General features: G+C 33.9%; 1 protein-coding gene across 2 annotated transcripts in view; it reads right to left on the bottom strand.

Annotated features, from left to right (window-relative positions):
* Nucleotides 1-4095: 4095 nt before the first annotated feature.
* LOC106087154 (calmodulin) overlaps nucleotides 4096-14701 on the bottom strand; it is a 59701-nt gene continuing 49095 nt past the window's right edge. For both annotated transcript variants that reach the window (XM_013252080.2, XM_013252081.2), the window contains one exon: nucleotides 4096-6972. In XM_013252080.2, coding sequence (XP_013107534.1) covers nucleotides 6944-6972 — 29 coding nt within the window. In that variant the 3' untranslated portion in view covers nucleotides 4096-6943. The remainder of the gene's footprint in view (nucleotides 6973-14701) is intronic.

Genomic DNA, 14701 nt, shown 5'->3' with positions numbered 1-14701 from the left:
TGTAAAGCATTGTCGCATAATCACCCTTATTCTCGTTATCGAAGGCGAAAATCGACAGCTGTCGTGGACAAAGGTGAAGTTCACATTATGTGGTATTCTGTCGCCTTCGACAGATTGATTAAAGAAAAATATTATGGTAAATAAAAAAAAAATAATATAAAAGTAGGTTCCATTCACTTTCGACAAACAGGCGCGTTGTAGTTTAGAATGCAATTTACGTATATTTCGATCTTTTTCGTCAAATTTGACAATCGAATTCGACTTACGTGACACAAAAATGTAAACGAATTCTCGACTTCGACAGCCATAATACCGTTTTTTAAAAATTTTGACATTCGACTATGCTATCGCCAACCGGAATAAGGGGGAATATCGATAACTATCTCGTGCAATTTTATTCTTAAAATCTGTTCAGCTCATTAGAGCTTTAGCCTTTACTTACCCTTACCAATTCATATAGCCAATAAACAAAATGCCAAACTTGTAAGTTACTTACCTTGCTTTTACTTTAAATGGCTATGACAGAATATTTGTTCCACTAGCCGAAAGTAGAATAGCGTTCCAAGCGCCTCGATCTTCTGCCCTCATTCTGCCCAAATCTCTGTCGAGGTGTCTCCCACCACTTGATCTTTCTATCGGGCTTTTGGTCTTCCCGCTTTGCGTGTACCACCGTGTCTGCCTTCAAAAGACTTCTTTGCTGGAGCTTCTTCATCCATTCTGACAACATGACCTAGCCAAAAGCAACCATTGTATTTTGATGCGTGTAACTATGCTATCGTCGTCATACAGCTCATACAGCTCGTGGTTCATATGTATTTTAAAAAAAAGTAATCTCAGCATATTTAGTGCAAATCACAATTAATCGTTTAAAAAAATTAAATATCGATAGTGCCATCGATATTTTTGCCAGCTCTAAAATGTAGTGGTAAGTTATCGATATCATGCGATAATAGATAATAAAAATGTTATCTGTTATAAAACTGTTAGTACTATCCAAAAATAAAAATCTACCGATCAGGACAATATGGGACTCAATTGGAAGGTACTCAGGAGTAGAGTAGTAGATTTCATATTTAAAAGTGGATCCAAGTAACTGGGAAGCCGCCCCAACCTCAAAACACCCTAAAATAGGTTTATTGGACGAGCATGACAATATGGGACTCAAATAAAAGGTATTCGAGAGTAGATTACGAATATAGTCTAAAAGAAGAAATAGGCTTTATAATTTCTTGACATCGATAGGAGGCGGCCCTTCCCACGTTACCACAAAAACACCACCCAAAATCGAAAAGAACCGATAAGGGCAATATGGATATCAAAAGAAAGGTATTGAAGAGTAGAAAACTAATATGGTATTAAAAATTGGGTCCAAGTACCCAGGCAGTCGCCTCAACCCCAAAACTTTATTTCTGTGGGGCTTAAATGAAAGGTATTCGAGAGTGGATTACGAATCTGGCATACAAAACCAGATTGAAGTATAGAGGGTCACACCAACCCCCCGAGAAAGCCTTAAATATCACATTAGCTATTCACAACTATATGGGACTTGATTTGTTTGTTCCGTAAAATATAAATCGGCTGAACCGATATTCTTACAATTTTGTAGGTTGGTCTGGAAGGAAACATGGTTATGTAATTTTTAGATATCGGATAGTGGCGGACCCTCCCCCTTACCCCAAAAATGGCAACCAAAACCAAAAGTGGAATGAAAGGCACAATATGGGTATCAAATAAAAGTTATTGGAGCCTAGGAAACAAATATCGTATTAAATTTTGGGTCCAAGTATGCAGCGGGCCACCCCAACCCCAAAACTCATCTAAACAAATATATTCGACGTTCCAATGAAAAGTATTCGGTAGATTACAAATATGGCATGCACAAGAGTAGAGTAAAAATTTGCAGGAGCAGACTTCTCACACATCAATGAGTGCTTTCCCATTTAGGTTGAGTTTATCAGTGATGAGGCACCTTTTTTATAGGCGAGTACGACCGGCGTGCCGCAGTGCGACAGCTTTTTGGGGAGAATTTTTTACATGACCATGCATGGCATGTTACCTCGCAAATGTCGCCAGCATTAAGAGGGATAACCACCGCTTTAAATATTATCTGTTGTTCTCGCCAGGATTCGAAAGCAGGCGTTCAGCGTCATAGGCGGACATAGGCTACAGTGGCACGAATTCGATATTCACATTCAGGGCGAAGTGTCCCCACCCTAAGAAGATATTAGAGAGTTAAAGAAGGCGCAGTGGAGCGGCCCCGGTTGGACTAGTATACATATATATCCGAGGTGGTGGGTATCCAAAGTTCGGCCTGGCCAAACTTAATGCATTTTTACTTGTTCTTATTACAGACAGCCAAAAATATAAATGTTGCCTGCTGTTTTTGACCGTAGGAAAATCAAAATACAATACAATAGCTGACCCGGGCCCAAAAGTGGGTATCAATTCTTGCTCTACTCCCCAATTCCTTTCATTTAAGCCCCTCATTGACATGGTCGGTAAATATGCCCGATCTAGGGGTGTTTTGGGGATCGGGGTGGTCCCCCAAACACTAAGTTCCACTCTCTTTAAGACCCAAATTGTCTTGGTGAGCAAATACGTCCTACTTGGGGGTTGTTATGGTGGTGGGACGTCCCCTAGACAGTTGGTCCCTAATGTTGATATCAGATACGTGGTGTGCTCCCACATACCTTTAATTTGAGCTCCATATTTCCATAGTCGGCAAACATTCCCAATTCCTTTCATTTAAGCCCCTCATTGACATGGTCGGTAAATATGCCCGATCTAGGGGTGTTTTGGGGATCGGGGTGGTCCCCCAAACACTATGTTCCACTCTCTTTAAGACCCAAATTGTCTTGGTGAGCAAATACGTCCTACTTGGGGGTTGTTATGGTGGTGGGACGTCCCCTAGACATTTGGTCCCTAATGTTGATATCAGATACGTGGTGTACTCCCACATACCTTTAATTTGAGCTCCATATTTCCATAGTCGGCAAACATGACCGCCTTGGGGGTGTTTTGGGGGATGGGCGGCCACTCAGTGAGTTGGCCTTTAAAATATATATGGGATTCGTGTTCTACTCTAAAAACCCTCTTATTTGAGGCTCATATTGCAATAGTCAGCAAAGACTTCCTATTTGGGTGGTGGGGTGGCCCCATAGACACTTTTCCCGAATATTGATATCAGATTCGTGCTTTACTCCCGAAGACCTTTCATTTGAGCCCCATATTGCTATGGTCGTCAATTTGTCCCCTTTGGGGGATGTCTTTGGTGAGAGGCGGCCCCCTAAACACTTGGATCCATATTTGGATATCAGATTCGAATTCTACACTAAAATACCTTTTATTTAAGCTCCATGTTCCCATGGTCAGTAAATAAGTCCTGTTTGGGGGAGGGGGGCCCCCAGAATCGTGGTCCCACATTTGGATATTAGATTCGTTTTCCACTCATGTTCCCATGGTCAGTAAATAAGTCCTGTTTGGGGGGTGTTTTGGGGAAGGGGTGGACCCCAGAACCGTGGCCCCGCATTTGGATATTAGATTCGTATTCTACTCTCAAATACCTTTCATTTGAGTCGCATATTGCCATGGTCGGTAAATATGTCCGATTTAGGGGTATTTTGGGGCTTGGGGTGGTCCCCCTAACACTTGATCCGACAATTGAATATCAGATAAGTTTTCTAATCGTAGTTACCTTTCATTTGAGTCCCATATTGTTGTGATTGGTCTAAGTGTATGTTTGATAGGTTTTAGGGTGGGGCGGCCCCCCTAGGTACCCCATCCGAAATTTGGATACCAAATTTTTATTTTTAGGGTACTATATGAGAGATACAAAATTTCGCTTAAATCCCACCACCCATCTCCGAGATCTGGTGTTTCTGAAAATTAGGGTAAGGGGGAGGGTCCGCCCCCCTTCAGATATCAAAAAAAAATAGTACCCTATTTTCACCACGGGATCATTATGCACCATCTGTGTAATTGCAATTTTTTTTTTATTAAACATCAAACCTTTAGTATTTTGCCATTTTATGTTATTTGTATGTATAATTGCCTTGCTGTGCTAATTAGAAATAAGTCGAAAAGGGAATTTTGTTGTTTTTTTTATTTTAAATTTTTCTTGTTTATTTAAATCTTCAATACTCGCACAAACTTACTTCAAAACCGAGCTAATTATCTAACGTTAATTAGGCGTTTCAAAACACACTTTTTTTTACAAACAGTAATTAACATTAGAGAGATTAACTCGAAGCAACATCCATCATCGTCATTAGCATATATACTAGCATATATTTCATTTTTTGTTGTTTGTTGTTGTTGTTTTTTTTTAATTTTTTTTCATCATCATAATATATGTATGTTGGTTGTTGTTCTTCATTCTTCAAACATGATTATAAGCGCGCAAAGAGAGAGAGTGAGTGAATGAGTGTGGAATAGATAAATATGACAAAAGAATAGAAAAATCCAAGAAAAAAAAAACAAAAAAAAAAAAAACTGTGGGAAGGTGAAGAAATGTACAAAATTTCTTTCATAAGAGGTCCACAAAGGACAAGAATGGGCGTGTTGGCGGAAATGCTGGATGATGATGGATGGAGGAGCTAGGCTGTAATTAGGCATTGGGAGTGAGTGGGTGAGTGAATGAGCGAAAGGAGTGATTAATGTAAAAAAGAAGTTAATTATCCAGATTCCAGACTTGCTAATTAGATTATGGCATTAATGGGAAATGCCATAATTTTACCCAAACACTCCTTTTGCTACTATTTTGCCATCTCAACTCTTGCCAAGCATCTCCTCTACACCATCAAAAACCTCCTTATGCCACTGCTCAACCTGTCATTTTTCTTTTTTGTTTTCTTTTTTCTTCTTCTCGTTCTTTTTATCAACTCTCAATATTTTATCATTGGTTAAAAGTCATGTTTTGCCCTCTTTTCCTCTTCTTCGGTCTAGGGTCTGTCTCTCTCTTTAGTCATATATATATATTGAGTCTGGACTTTGTGTAAGGTCTTCTTCTTCTTCTTAGTTTTTCTTGCTTGTTTGTAATTTTTTCAGTTTTGCTTAAGAAAGTGTGAGTGATAAAGAGCGTTTTGTTGTTGTTGTTGTTGGTAATTTGTTGTTGTTGATTCTTTTAAGTTTTTAAAGTTTCTTTTTTTGCTTTGTTTTTTTTATTATTTTATTTTGTTTTTTTGTTTAAGTTTAAAAATTAAATTTAAGTATCTGGATTCAAAATATGTTTAATAAAGAGTGTGTGTGTTTTTTTAAATTATTTTCATTCTTTCTTGTTTTATATTTATATATATATTTTTTTTTTTTAATTTTTTTGTATTATTTTTTGTTTGTTTTGTTTTAACTAACTTACTATCAACGAGGACTGCAAGTGTGTATGTTGTTGTTGTTGTGTAAGTGAATTTCTTAATGGAAAACTAACTAAAACCGAATGTCATACCACCCGAGAACGAGAAATCATTTATTGGCCAGCCTCAAGCCTTTAAGGCTGGAAAAGGTTGCGCATGCCTAGAAGAAAACTAGTTGTAATGAGACAATCAGCTGTGTCAATAGCCTATCAGCTGTTAGCCCATCAGCTGTTCATTGCCTTTAACTAGCTAAGCTAATAAACAAAAAAGAGTGAATTCGCCAAAGAATCCTCCTTCCAGGGGGAGGGGAATCTTCAAGTTACTAACTCTTACTCCTTCTCCACCTCCTCCTCCCCAGTATAATCCTTATGTGGGGGGCGGGCCTTGCAGCAAAGTCTTTTCTGTGCTCCTATGCCTTCTTTCTGCGGCGGCTGCCTTAGTTTTAGTTAATTTTATTTTAAGAAATCTTTGTGGCTGACTGCTTTGCTTATATTTGAATTCTTCTTCTTCTTCATCATCTTTGTTGTTGTTGTTGTTGTTCACCTTAAAATTATCATTTAAAAACTACAACTTTCTTTTGTTAACCAATATTGTATAGAAAAAGGTCTTTGGGGGGAGGGGGGTTGGCGGAAAAAGGCAATAAAATTAATAATAATAATAATAATAGTCATATAGTTAATAATAATAATCCATAATATGTAATAATAATAATAATAAAAAAGATTCTCTTCAAAGTTATATTTTCTCATAGCTATGTTGTTGTTTTTGTTTTTCTTGATTTTTTTATTTTGTATGTAAGTTCTTTGTTCGCTTAACATATTTACTCATGCTTGCTCTGTCTGCTCTTTCCTCAATTTTTTTTCTTCTGAATTGGATTTACTTTTTGTTGTTGTTTTGAAAATTTCCTTTTTTTCTGGGATTTTATTTTTGTTTAAATGAGCCTTAATCTGAACTGTTTGTTGTGTATTGTTGTTGTTGTTGTTGTGGTTGTTATATTTTTTGTTATTGGATTCGTAATTTTTGTATTTATTTAATTTTTCTCAAATAATCTCTTCTCTGTTGCTTGCTTGCTTGCTCTTGTTATTATGGTTGTTGTTGCTGTTGTTTAATAATAATATTAAAGTTTGATTTTTTTGTTTGTTTTTGGATTTTTATTATAATATATTTCTGGGTTTTCTCATCATTTTTATTAATTTTTTTTATATATATATTTATATTTAAATGTTGTTGTTGTTGCTGTTTCTCTTCTTTTTGTTTATACCATTCAGACAATATTTTTTGTTTCTGGTTTGTTGCAAATTTCTATCTCTGCTTGATTTACATCATCTTCATTAATTGTATTTTGTTGTTGTATTATTATTATTTTAAGTTGTTGTTGTTGTTGTTGAGGGGTGTTATAGTAAAATTTAATTTAATTTATTTTTTAAGATTTTTTATAGTTGTTGTTTTTATATGTATATATATATATAATTTTTTTTTCTTCATGTTATAATCCATAGCAATAGCGATGGCGCGGTGTTGGAGCGCACAGCAGCTACAGTCTTCGTCAACATCTTAAAAACATAGAAAAGCTTAAAAAGAAGTAATTTAGCTGCTCACTTCGATGTCATCATAGTCACGAATTCTGAAATGATACAAAAAGAGACATTCATTAGCTGGATTAGAAAAAAGAAAAATTCTTGTAGGAAAGCAATCTTAGAAAAATAGGTATTTAAAAAATAAAAAAAGAAAAATTAAAAAAAAAAAACAAAAAAAATACAATAATTAAAAAAAAAAACAAAAAAATACAATAATTAAAAAAAATTAAATAAATAAAAAATTATATAAATAAAAAAATTAAATAAATAAAAAAAATTAAATAAATAAAAAAAAATAAATAAACAAAATTAAATAAATAAACAAAATTAAATAAATAAACAAAATTAAATAAATAAAAAAATTAAATAAATAAAAACATTAAATAAATAAAAAAAATTAAATAAATAAAAAAATTAAATAAATAAAAAAAATTAAATAAACAAAAAAATAGATAAAAAATTTTAATAAATATAAAATTAAATAAATAAAAAAAATAAATAAATAGAAAAATTAAATAAATAAAAAAATTAAATATATAAAAAAATTAAATATATAAAAAAATTAAATATATAAAAAAATTAAATAAATTAAAAAAATTTTATAAATAAAAAAATTTTATAAATAAAAAAATTTTATAAATAAAAAAAATTTTATAAATAAAAAAATTTTATAAATAAAAAAATTAAATAAAAAATAAAATAAATAAAACTAGTAAAACTAGTAAAAGCGTGCAAAGTTCGCCCGGGCCGAATCTTATATACCCTCTACCATGAAGCGCATTTGTCGAGTTCTTTCCCAGTATCTCTTTTTAGATAAACGGAGGATAAAAGAAAAGAATTGCTTTGCTAATTGAATTTTTAAGACCACAGTTAAAGTACATGTTTAAAATTTCAGCCAAATCGAATCGAATAATGGGCCTTTTAGGGGCTCAAAAAGTAAAATAGGGAGATCGGTTTATAGGGGAGCTGTATTAGGCTAAAGACCGATTCCGACCATATTTGACACGTATGTTGGAGGTCACGGAAGAAGCCCTTGTACAAACTAAATTTCAGCTAAATTGGATAATAATTACGCCCTCTTGTGGCCCAAGAAGTCAAGATCCCAGATGGGTTTAGATGGCAACTATATCAGGTTATAGACCGATTTGAACCATATTTGTCACAGTTGTTAGAAGTTATAACAAACACCTCACCATGAAATTTTTTCAGCCAAATCGGATAAGAATTGCGCCCTCTAGAGGCTTTAGAAGTCAAGATCCCAGATCGGCTTATATGGCAGCTATATCAGGTTATGGACCGATTTGAACCATACTTAGCACAGTTGTAGAAAGTCGTAACGAAACACGTCGTGCAAAATGTCAGCCAAATCGGATGAGATTTGCGTCCTCTAATGGCAGCTATATCAAAACATGGACCAATGTGGCCATGTGTCCGCTGTGTCCACTCCTAACTCTCTAATATCGTTTTAGGGTGGGGATACTTCGCCCTGAATGTGGATATCGAATACGTGTCACTGTAGGCCATGTCCGCCTATTACGCTGAACGTGTCACTGTAGGCCATGTCCGCCTATTACGCTGAACGCCTATGTTCGAATCCCGGCAAGAACATCGGAAAAAATTTAAAGCGATGGTTTTCCCCTTTTAATGCTGGCGATATTTGCGAGGTACCATGCCATTCATGGTCATGTAAAAAATTCTGCTCAAAAAGGTATCACACTGCGGCACGCCATTTGGACTCGGCTATAGAAAAAGTCCCTTATCATTGAGTTTAAACTTGAATCGGAAAGCTTTCATTGATGTGTGAAAAGTTTGCCCCTTCTCGGTTCCTGGGTAAATTTTTACTCCACTCCCAAATGACTTTCTTTTGAGTCGGTAAATTAGTTGTGTTTGAGGGTGGGGTGAACCCCAGGGTATTTGTCCCGCATCAAATAGCTTTTATATAATAGGAAGGTATTTTCGGGTGGGGCAGTTCCCCAAACACATGGCTCTTCGATTAGATATCGAATTCGTTTCTATCTCTCAAGCACCTTTCGTTTGAGCTCTACATTGTCGTGACTGGTCTATATAACCATTTGGCGGGTTTTGGACGGCCCCAGAGGCACCCGACCCCAACAAAAGAAGCCATGTTTTGTTTTGACTGTGACAGTGCAAAATTTCGAAAGAATCACATTACCAATCTCCGACATCTGGTGTTTTTGAAAATTAGGATAATGAGAAGTGCTTTTTAGAAAAGGGATGATACCTCAGACATTTCGAATCAAATATGGATATCAAATTCGTGCTCCATTTCCAAATCCCTTTAATTTGAGCCCCATATTGCCTTGGTCAATAAATATGAACCGTTTGGAGGATGTTTCAGGGCTGGACGGCCACCAGTACGTTGCCCTGAAAATAGATATCATATACCATACCATATATTTGGGGGTTGGGCGACCTCCCATTACTTGGACCTAATTTTTTTTAGTCGTATTTGTAATCTACTGTCGAATACTTTTCATTTGAGACCCATATTGACATGAACGTCGAATATATCTGTTTAGAAGAGGTTTTGGGTTGGGGCGGCCCGCTAGGTACTTGGACCCGAATTTTAAAACGATATTCGTTTTCTAGTCTCCAATACCTTTCATTTGATACCCATATTGTGCCTATCGGCCGGCCCTCTTTTGGTTTGGGATAGTGTTTGGGACCGTCACCATCCGATATCTAAACATTATATAGAAGTAAACATACTTCCAGACAAACTTACACAATCTGTGAAAATTTACGACATAAGTATTTTCTAACCTCCCAAAGGAAACTAGCCTAGGTATAAGTAGTACTAGTCATTTTAATGTGTTTTAAGATCACGAGACAAAAAACAGATCACGATATTGTTGTTTTTTTTTAAGTACAAATAGTTACTCTCGAAAAAGGGGGCAGCGTATACAAGTAAATTGATGTGAATGTTGATCACGCTGTAGCTAAAACACTTTTACCAAACAATTTGAAAATCAAAAGAAACCGTCAGCTATCAAACCACCACCAACACATCCCACTCACGTCTTCTTTTCTTTATTCACATTTTATTGTTCACTGAATTTAAAAATAAAAATCGAATCAACAATTAGTTGGAGGTGGGAAATGATAAAAAAAAAGATAGCAAAACAAACAACAAAATTAATTAAATTATTTTGTTGCATAGGTCGGGTACGGAGGTAGGGAGGCACTTGAACATTTTGTAAACTAATGGTAAAACAATTGGGACAAAGGACAAATTTTGCGTAATATTCGTTGCAAAGATGTCACTCATAGCACCAACCTTTACTTGTTAAAAATTTCTTCAACAAACACCTGTATTAAATTTCATTCATTTATGTACTAGTTTTTTTTTGAGAACAAAGAAAAACCTTTATTTGCTTAATTTATCCTCTTGCTGGAGAGTTTCTTTCCAATTGCGTGCATTTATTTTTTGTTTATTCAACTATTGTCATAAGGTGTGAAATCACCTACAAATTTAGATAAAAAACGAGGCACAAACACCTTGCAGGCAAATATTATCATAGAGATTCTTGATAAAAGGAAATATAATAGAAGACGTAAGCCCAAGTCAAACAAACAGCGTAGAGCTCCACTAAAGGCCCAACACACCACAACCACCTCTACCTTGCTACCGCCCACTACATTCGATGGAGAACTTAAGTGTAAAAAATTGAAAAAAGCCACTGAGCTAATATGTGACGACAGCAGAACACATTTGAAAGATATCTTTCATTAACAAACAAAATACTTAACTACACTTTGAAAAATTTATATTTGAAAAGCCATTAAAACTCATTGAAGAGTGAAAATAAAAAACCAAAAATAATAGAAAAAATATTAAAAAAAAAATATAAAAATATATAAAAAAAATATAAAAATATATAAAAAAAAATATAAAAATATATAAAAAAAAAATATAAAAATATATAAAAAAAAATATAAAAATATATAAAAATATATAAAAAAAAAATATAAAAATATATAAAAAAAAATATAAAAATATATAAAAAAAAATATAAAAATATATAAAAAAAAATATAAAAAAAAATATGAAAATATAAACAAATATATAAAACTTAATATAACTATAAAAATACATTAAAAAATATATATAAAAAATTTATATAAAAAAATATATAAAAAACTATAAATAAATATAAAATATATAAAAAATACATAAAAAATAAAAAAAAATAAAAAAAAATAAAAAAAATAAAAAAAAAATAAAAAAATACATAAAAAATACATAAAAAATATATAAACAAATATATATAAACAAAATATATAAAAAATATATATAAAAAAATATATATAAACAAAATATATAAAAAAATATATATATGAAAAATATATAAAAAATATATATATGAAAAATATATAAAAAAATATAAAAAAATATAAAAAAATATAAAAAAAATATAAAAAAGATATAGTAAAAAATTTAAAATTATTAAAAATTTAAAATTAAATTTTTTTAATTAATACATTTAGACCAATCACGACAATATGGGACTTAAGTGAAATGTTTTTAAGATTAGAAAACCTATCTGATATCCAATTATCGGACCTAGTGTTTGGGGGACCACCACAACTACCTAAATACCCCCTTAAACCCCCTAAACCCCTTAAATCGGACATATTTATCGACCATGGCAATATGGGACTCAAATGAAAGGTATTTAAGATAAGAAAACGTATCTGATATCCAATTTTCGGACCAAGTATGTGGGGGACCACCCCAAACACCCTTAAATCGGACATATTTACCGACTATGGTAATATGCGACTCAAATGAAAGGTATTTGCGAGTAGCATACGAATCTGATATTCATATGTGGACCAAGTGTTTGGGGGCCGCACCTCCTCAAAAAAACACCCACAAAAAGACAAATTTGCGACCATATGAATATGGGGCTCAAATGAAAGGTCTTTGGGAGTAAAGCATACATTTGATATCAATTTTTGGAAATAAGTGTCTATGGGGCCACCCCACCCTCATAACACTCCCAAGTAGGACGTATTTGCTGACCATTGCAATATAGGGCTCAAATAAGAGGTATTTTAGAGTAGAACAAGAATCTCACATATATTTGCAGGGCCAAGTCACTGAGTGGGTGTCCCATCCCCGAAAACACACCCCAACCGGTCCTGTTCGGCGACTATTGCAATATGGGACTCAAATAGAAGGTATTTGGGAGTAGACCACGAATCTGATATCAACATTCGGGACCAACTGTCTAGGGAATATCCCACCCCCATTTGGGTCTTAAAGAGAGTGGAGCTGGATATTGATAGGCCCATGAAAGGTATTGGAGATTAGAAAACAAATTAAATGTCAAATTTTAAGGCCATTATCAATATGGGGTTCAAGTAAATGGTATTTGAGATTGGAACACGATGATGATATTTTTTCAATGCCAAGTGTCTGGGGGACCACCTCACCCCCGAAAACACTCCTAATTCGGTCATCAGGAGAATATCGGGCTCAAATAAAGTATTTTAATAATGGAGTACAATAGAAGACAACAACTTTGATCCAGATTAATCCATATAGACGGTTTTTCATGGAAGGACGAAAATTCCATTAAAGACTTATTCTAATTTTGTCATTTGAACGAAATTGCTAACGAAGTTGTATTTAAAAAAAATAAACTTTAATTTAAAATAATTTTTTTTCTTTGAATATTGCCTGCTCTGGTATTTGTTTAAGTGTAATATAGACCAAGAACATGAACAAAGATAAACTTAATTATTATCTATGGGGACGGACTTGCCGTATTCACCACCATACATCAATGGTTAAGGCGATACGAATACTCTGTCCAAATATTTTGATATAAGACCCAACAATTAGACGATATTACATTTATAGAACTAAGCAGAAACAAATGCTCTAAGACCTGCTCACATGATGACAAAGTTTAGGTTCTGGTGTGAAGATATAAGAATTCACAGCAGCAGTTTTGTTTGCCGATATTTCTTTGCCACTTGATTGGCTAACACCCTTACCAAAAAAAAAAAACGAAATCGTAAAAAATGTGTCATTCCTAGGGGATTTTTGTTTACCATCATGCGCGCCAAGCCAAACTATAAAAATGAAGGGGGCTATGACGCGATGTATCTAGCTACCGGCATTTTTCGTTGCTATTTTCTATAGACTTTCTGAATTTAGTGGCTATTTCCGGTTGAATTATTCTTGGCCACTTTTGTTTACATTTCGTTTTGTATATGTTCTATACCTCCTTGGCTAACCTTTTTATATGGACACATGAAAGCATAGACGTAGGTAATATTAGAGTAGGATAATCTGTGGTATGTTCAGTAATGCGAAGGGTTTCAAAGCGATTGGGTCGAAAAAGGTATGAGATTCCTTATCTACTATGGGTAGGACATACAATTTGTCCATAGCCCGACTGTAGAAGTTTACTGTTTTTCTCTAAAAACGCAAAAACTTGGTAAACTTTTATAGTTGGGTTTTTTTGATAGTAGATGGGGACTGTAGGAATCAATTGAAGAATTTGTTTTTTTTTTTGTTTGTAAGCCATTTCCAAACTTTGTTGTTTGTACTTTGTTTTCCATCTCTTAGCTATCCCTACGCTTATGCCTATGTGTAATTATAAAATATGCTATGAAATAGCCATAAATATGTGCATATTGGTATACCCATCTTTGCTGCCGCCACCTCCTTTAAAACTGTAGAAATTTTGATTTTGTTTTGATAATTGGCCTTAGGCCAACATTTTGTTGCTTGTTTAGTCTTAAGCGGTGGTGGTCTAACAACATGCGGGGAGGTACGGTCATTTAAAATGTTGATAGCAGATTTTTCTCACAGCTAATCTTTGGGGAACTCTTTAATAAATTGACAATTGGCCCACACAAAAAATGAAAACATGACAAAAATCTATCAATATGGCTATTCAATCGTTAAATGCTGATTCAGGACCTCAAGCAAGCAACCAAGAAGATACATATGAAGATCAATAACCTGCCTTTTTCACAAAGACCACAAGAATGCAAGAAAGAAAAGCTGATACAAAAAAGAAGTTTTTAAATAAAATTTAATTTTTTATTCATATAAATGTCTAGCCACGTTCGTCAATCACCACGTCAACCACATATAATTTTCATAAATTAAAAACCAATTTTTAAATTATATTTTTGTTAGGTTTTTCGCTTTATTAGAAAGTGTCATCCATCCAATTTGAGAATCTCTTGTTACCAATAATGTGTGCTTCTGGCGAAATAATTGCAATTAAATGCAATTTTTGCATAAATAATGAACTGAAGAGCACAAAATCAAAGCACCTCTACCAAATGACTAAACGCCACAGGAGACTGATTTGCTAGTATTTAAAGGCGGCGGTACCACAAACAAATTTAGATTGGAAATTTGTGAAAAATACAAGAATACAATTCGACAAAAGTAAAACAAGAAAAAAAAACCGAATATTTATAATCTTCTCTGATATCGGACGTAGTCGTCGGTGTTGTCTTCGTTGCCGCCGCAGTCGAGTATTGTGTTGTGCCCCCAATTTTAGCAGGTGTTTGCATTCGATGATTAAAAATAGCCCATATGTATTCTTCACTCACTGGCTGGCTGGCTGGTTGTCTGTCTGTCGTTTGTACAATATGTTCCTCAATGTGATGTGGGGTATAGGTTTTTTGTTTCTAATGTTGATTTAAAACAAAAAAAAATGTGAAAAAAAACCTCGAAAAAAGTAAAATATTTAACATACCCCAAGAATGAGGAAAATTAGC

The sequence above is a fragment of the Stomoxys calcitrans genome, chromosome 5 (genome assembly GCF_963082655.1).
Source record: "Stomoxys calcitrans chromosome 5, idStoCalc2.1, whole genome shotgun sequence".
NCBI classification, from domain to species: domain Eukaryota; kingdom Metazoa; phylum Arthropoda; class Insecta; order Diptera; family Muscidae; genus Stomoxys; species Stomoxys calcitrans.
This window is presented reverse-complemented; position numbering and strand designations above follow the sequence as displayed.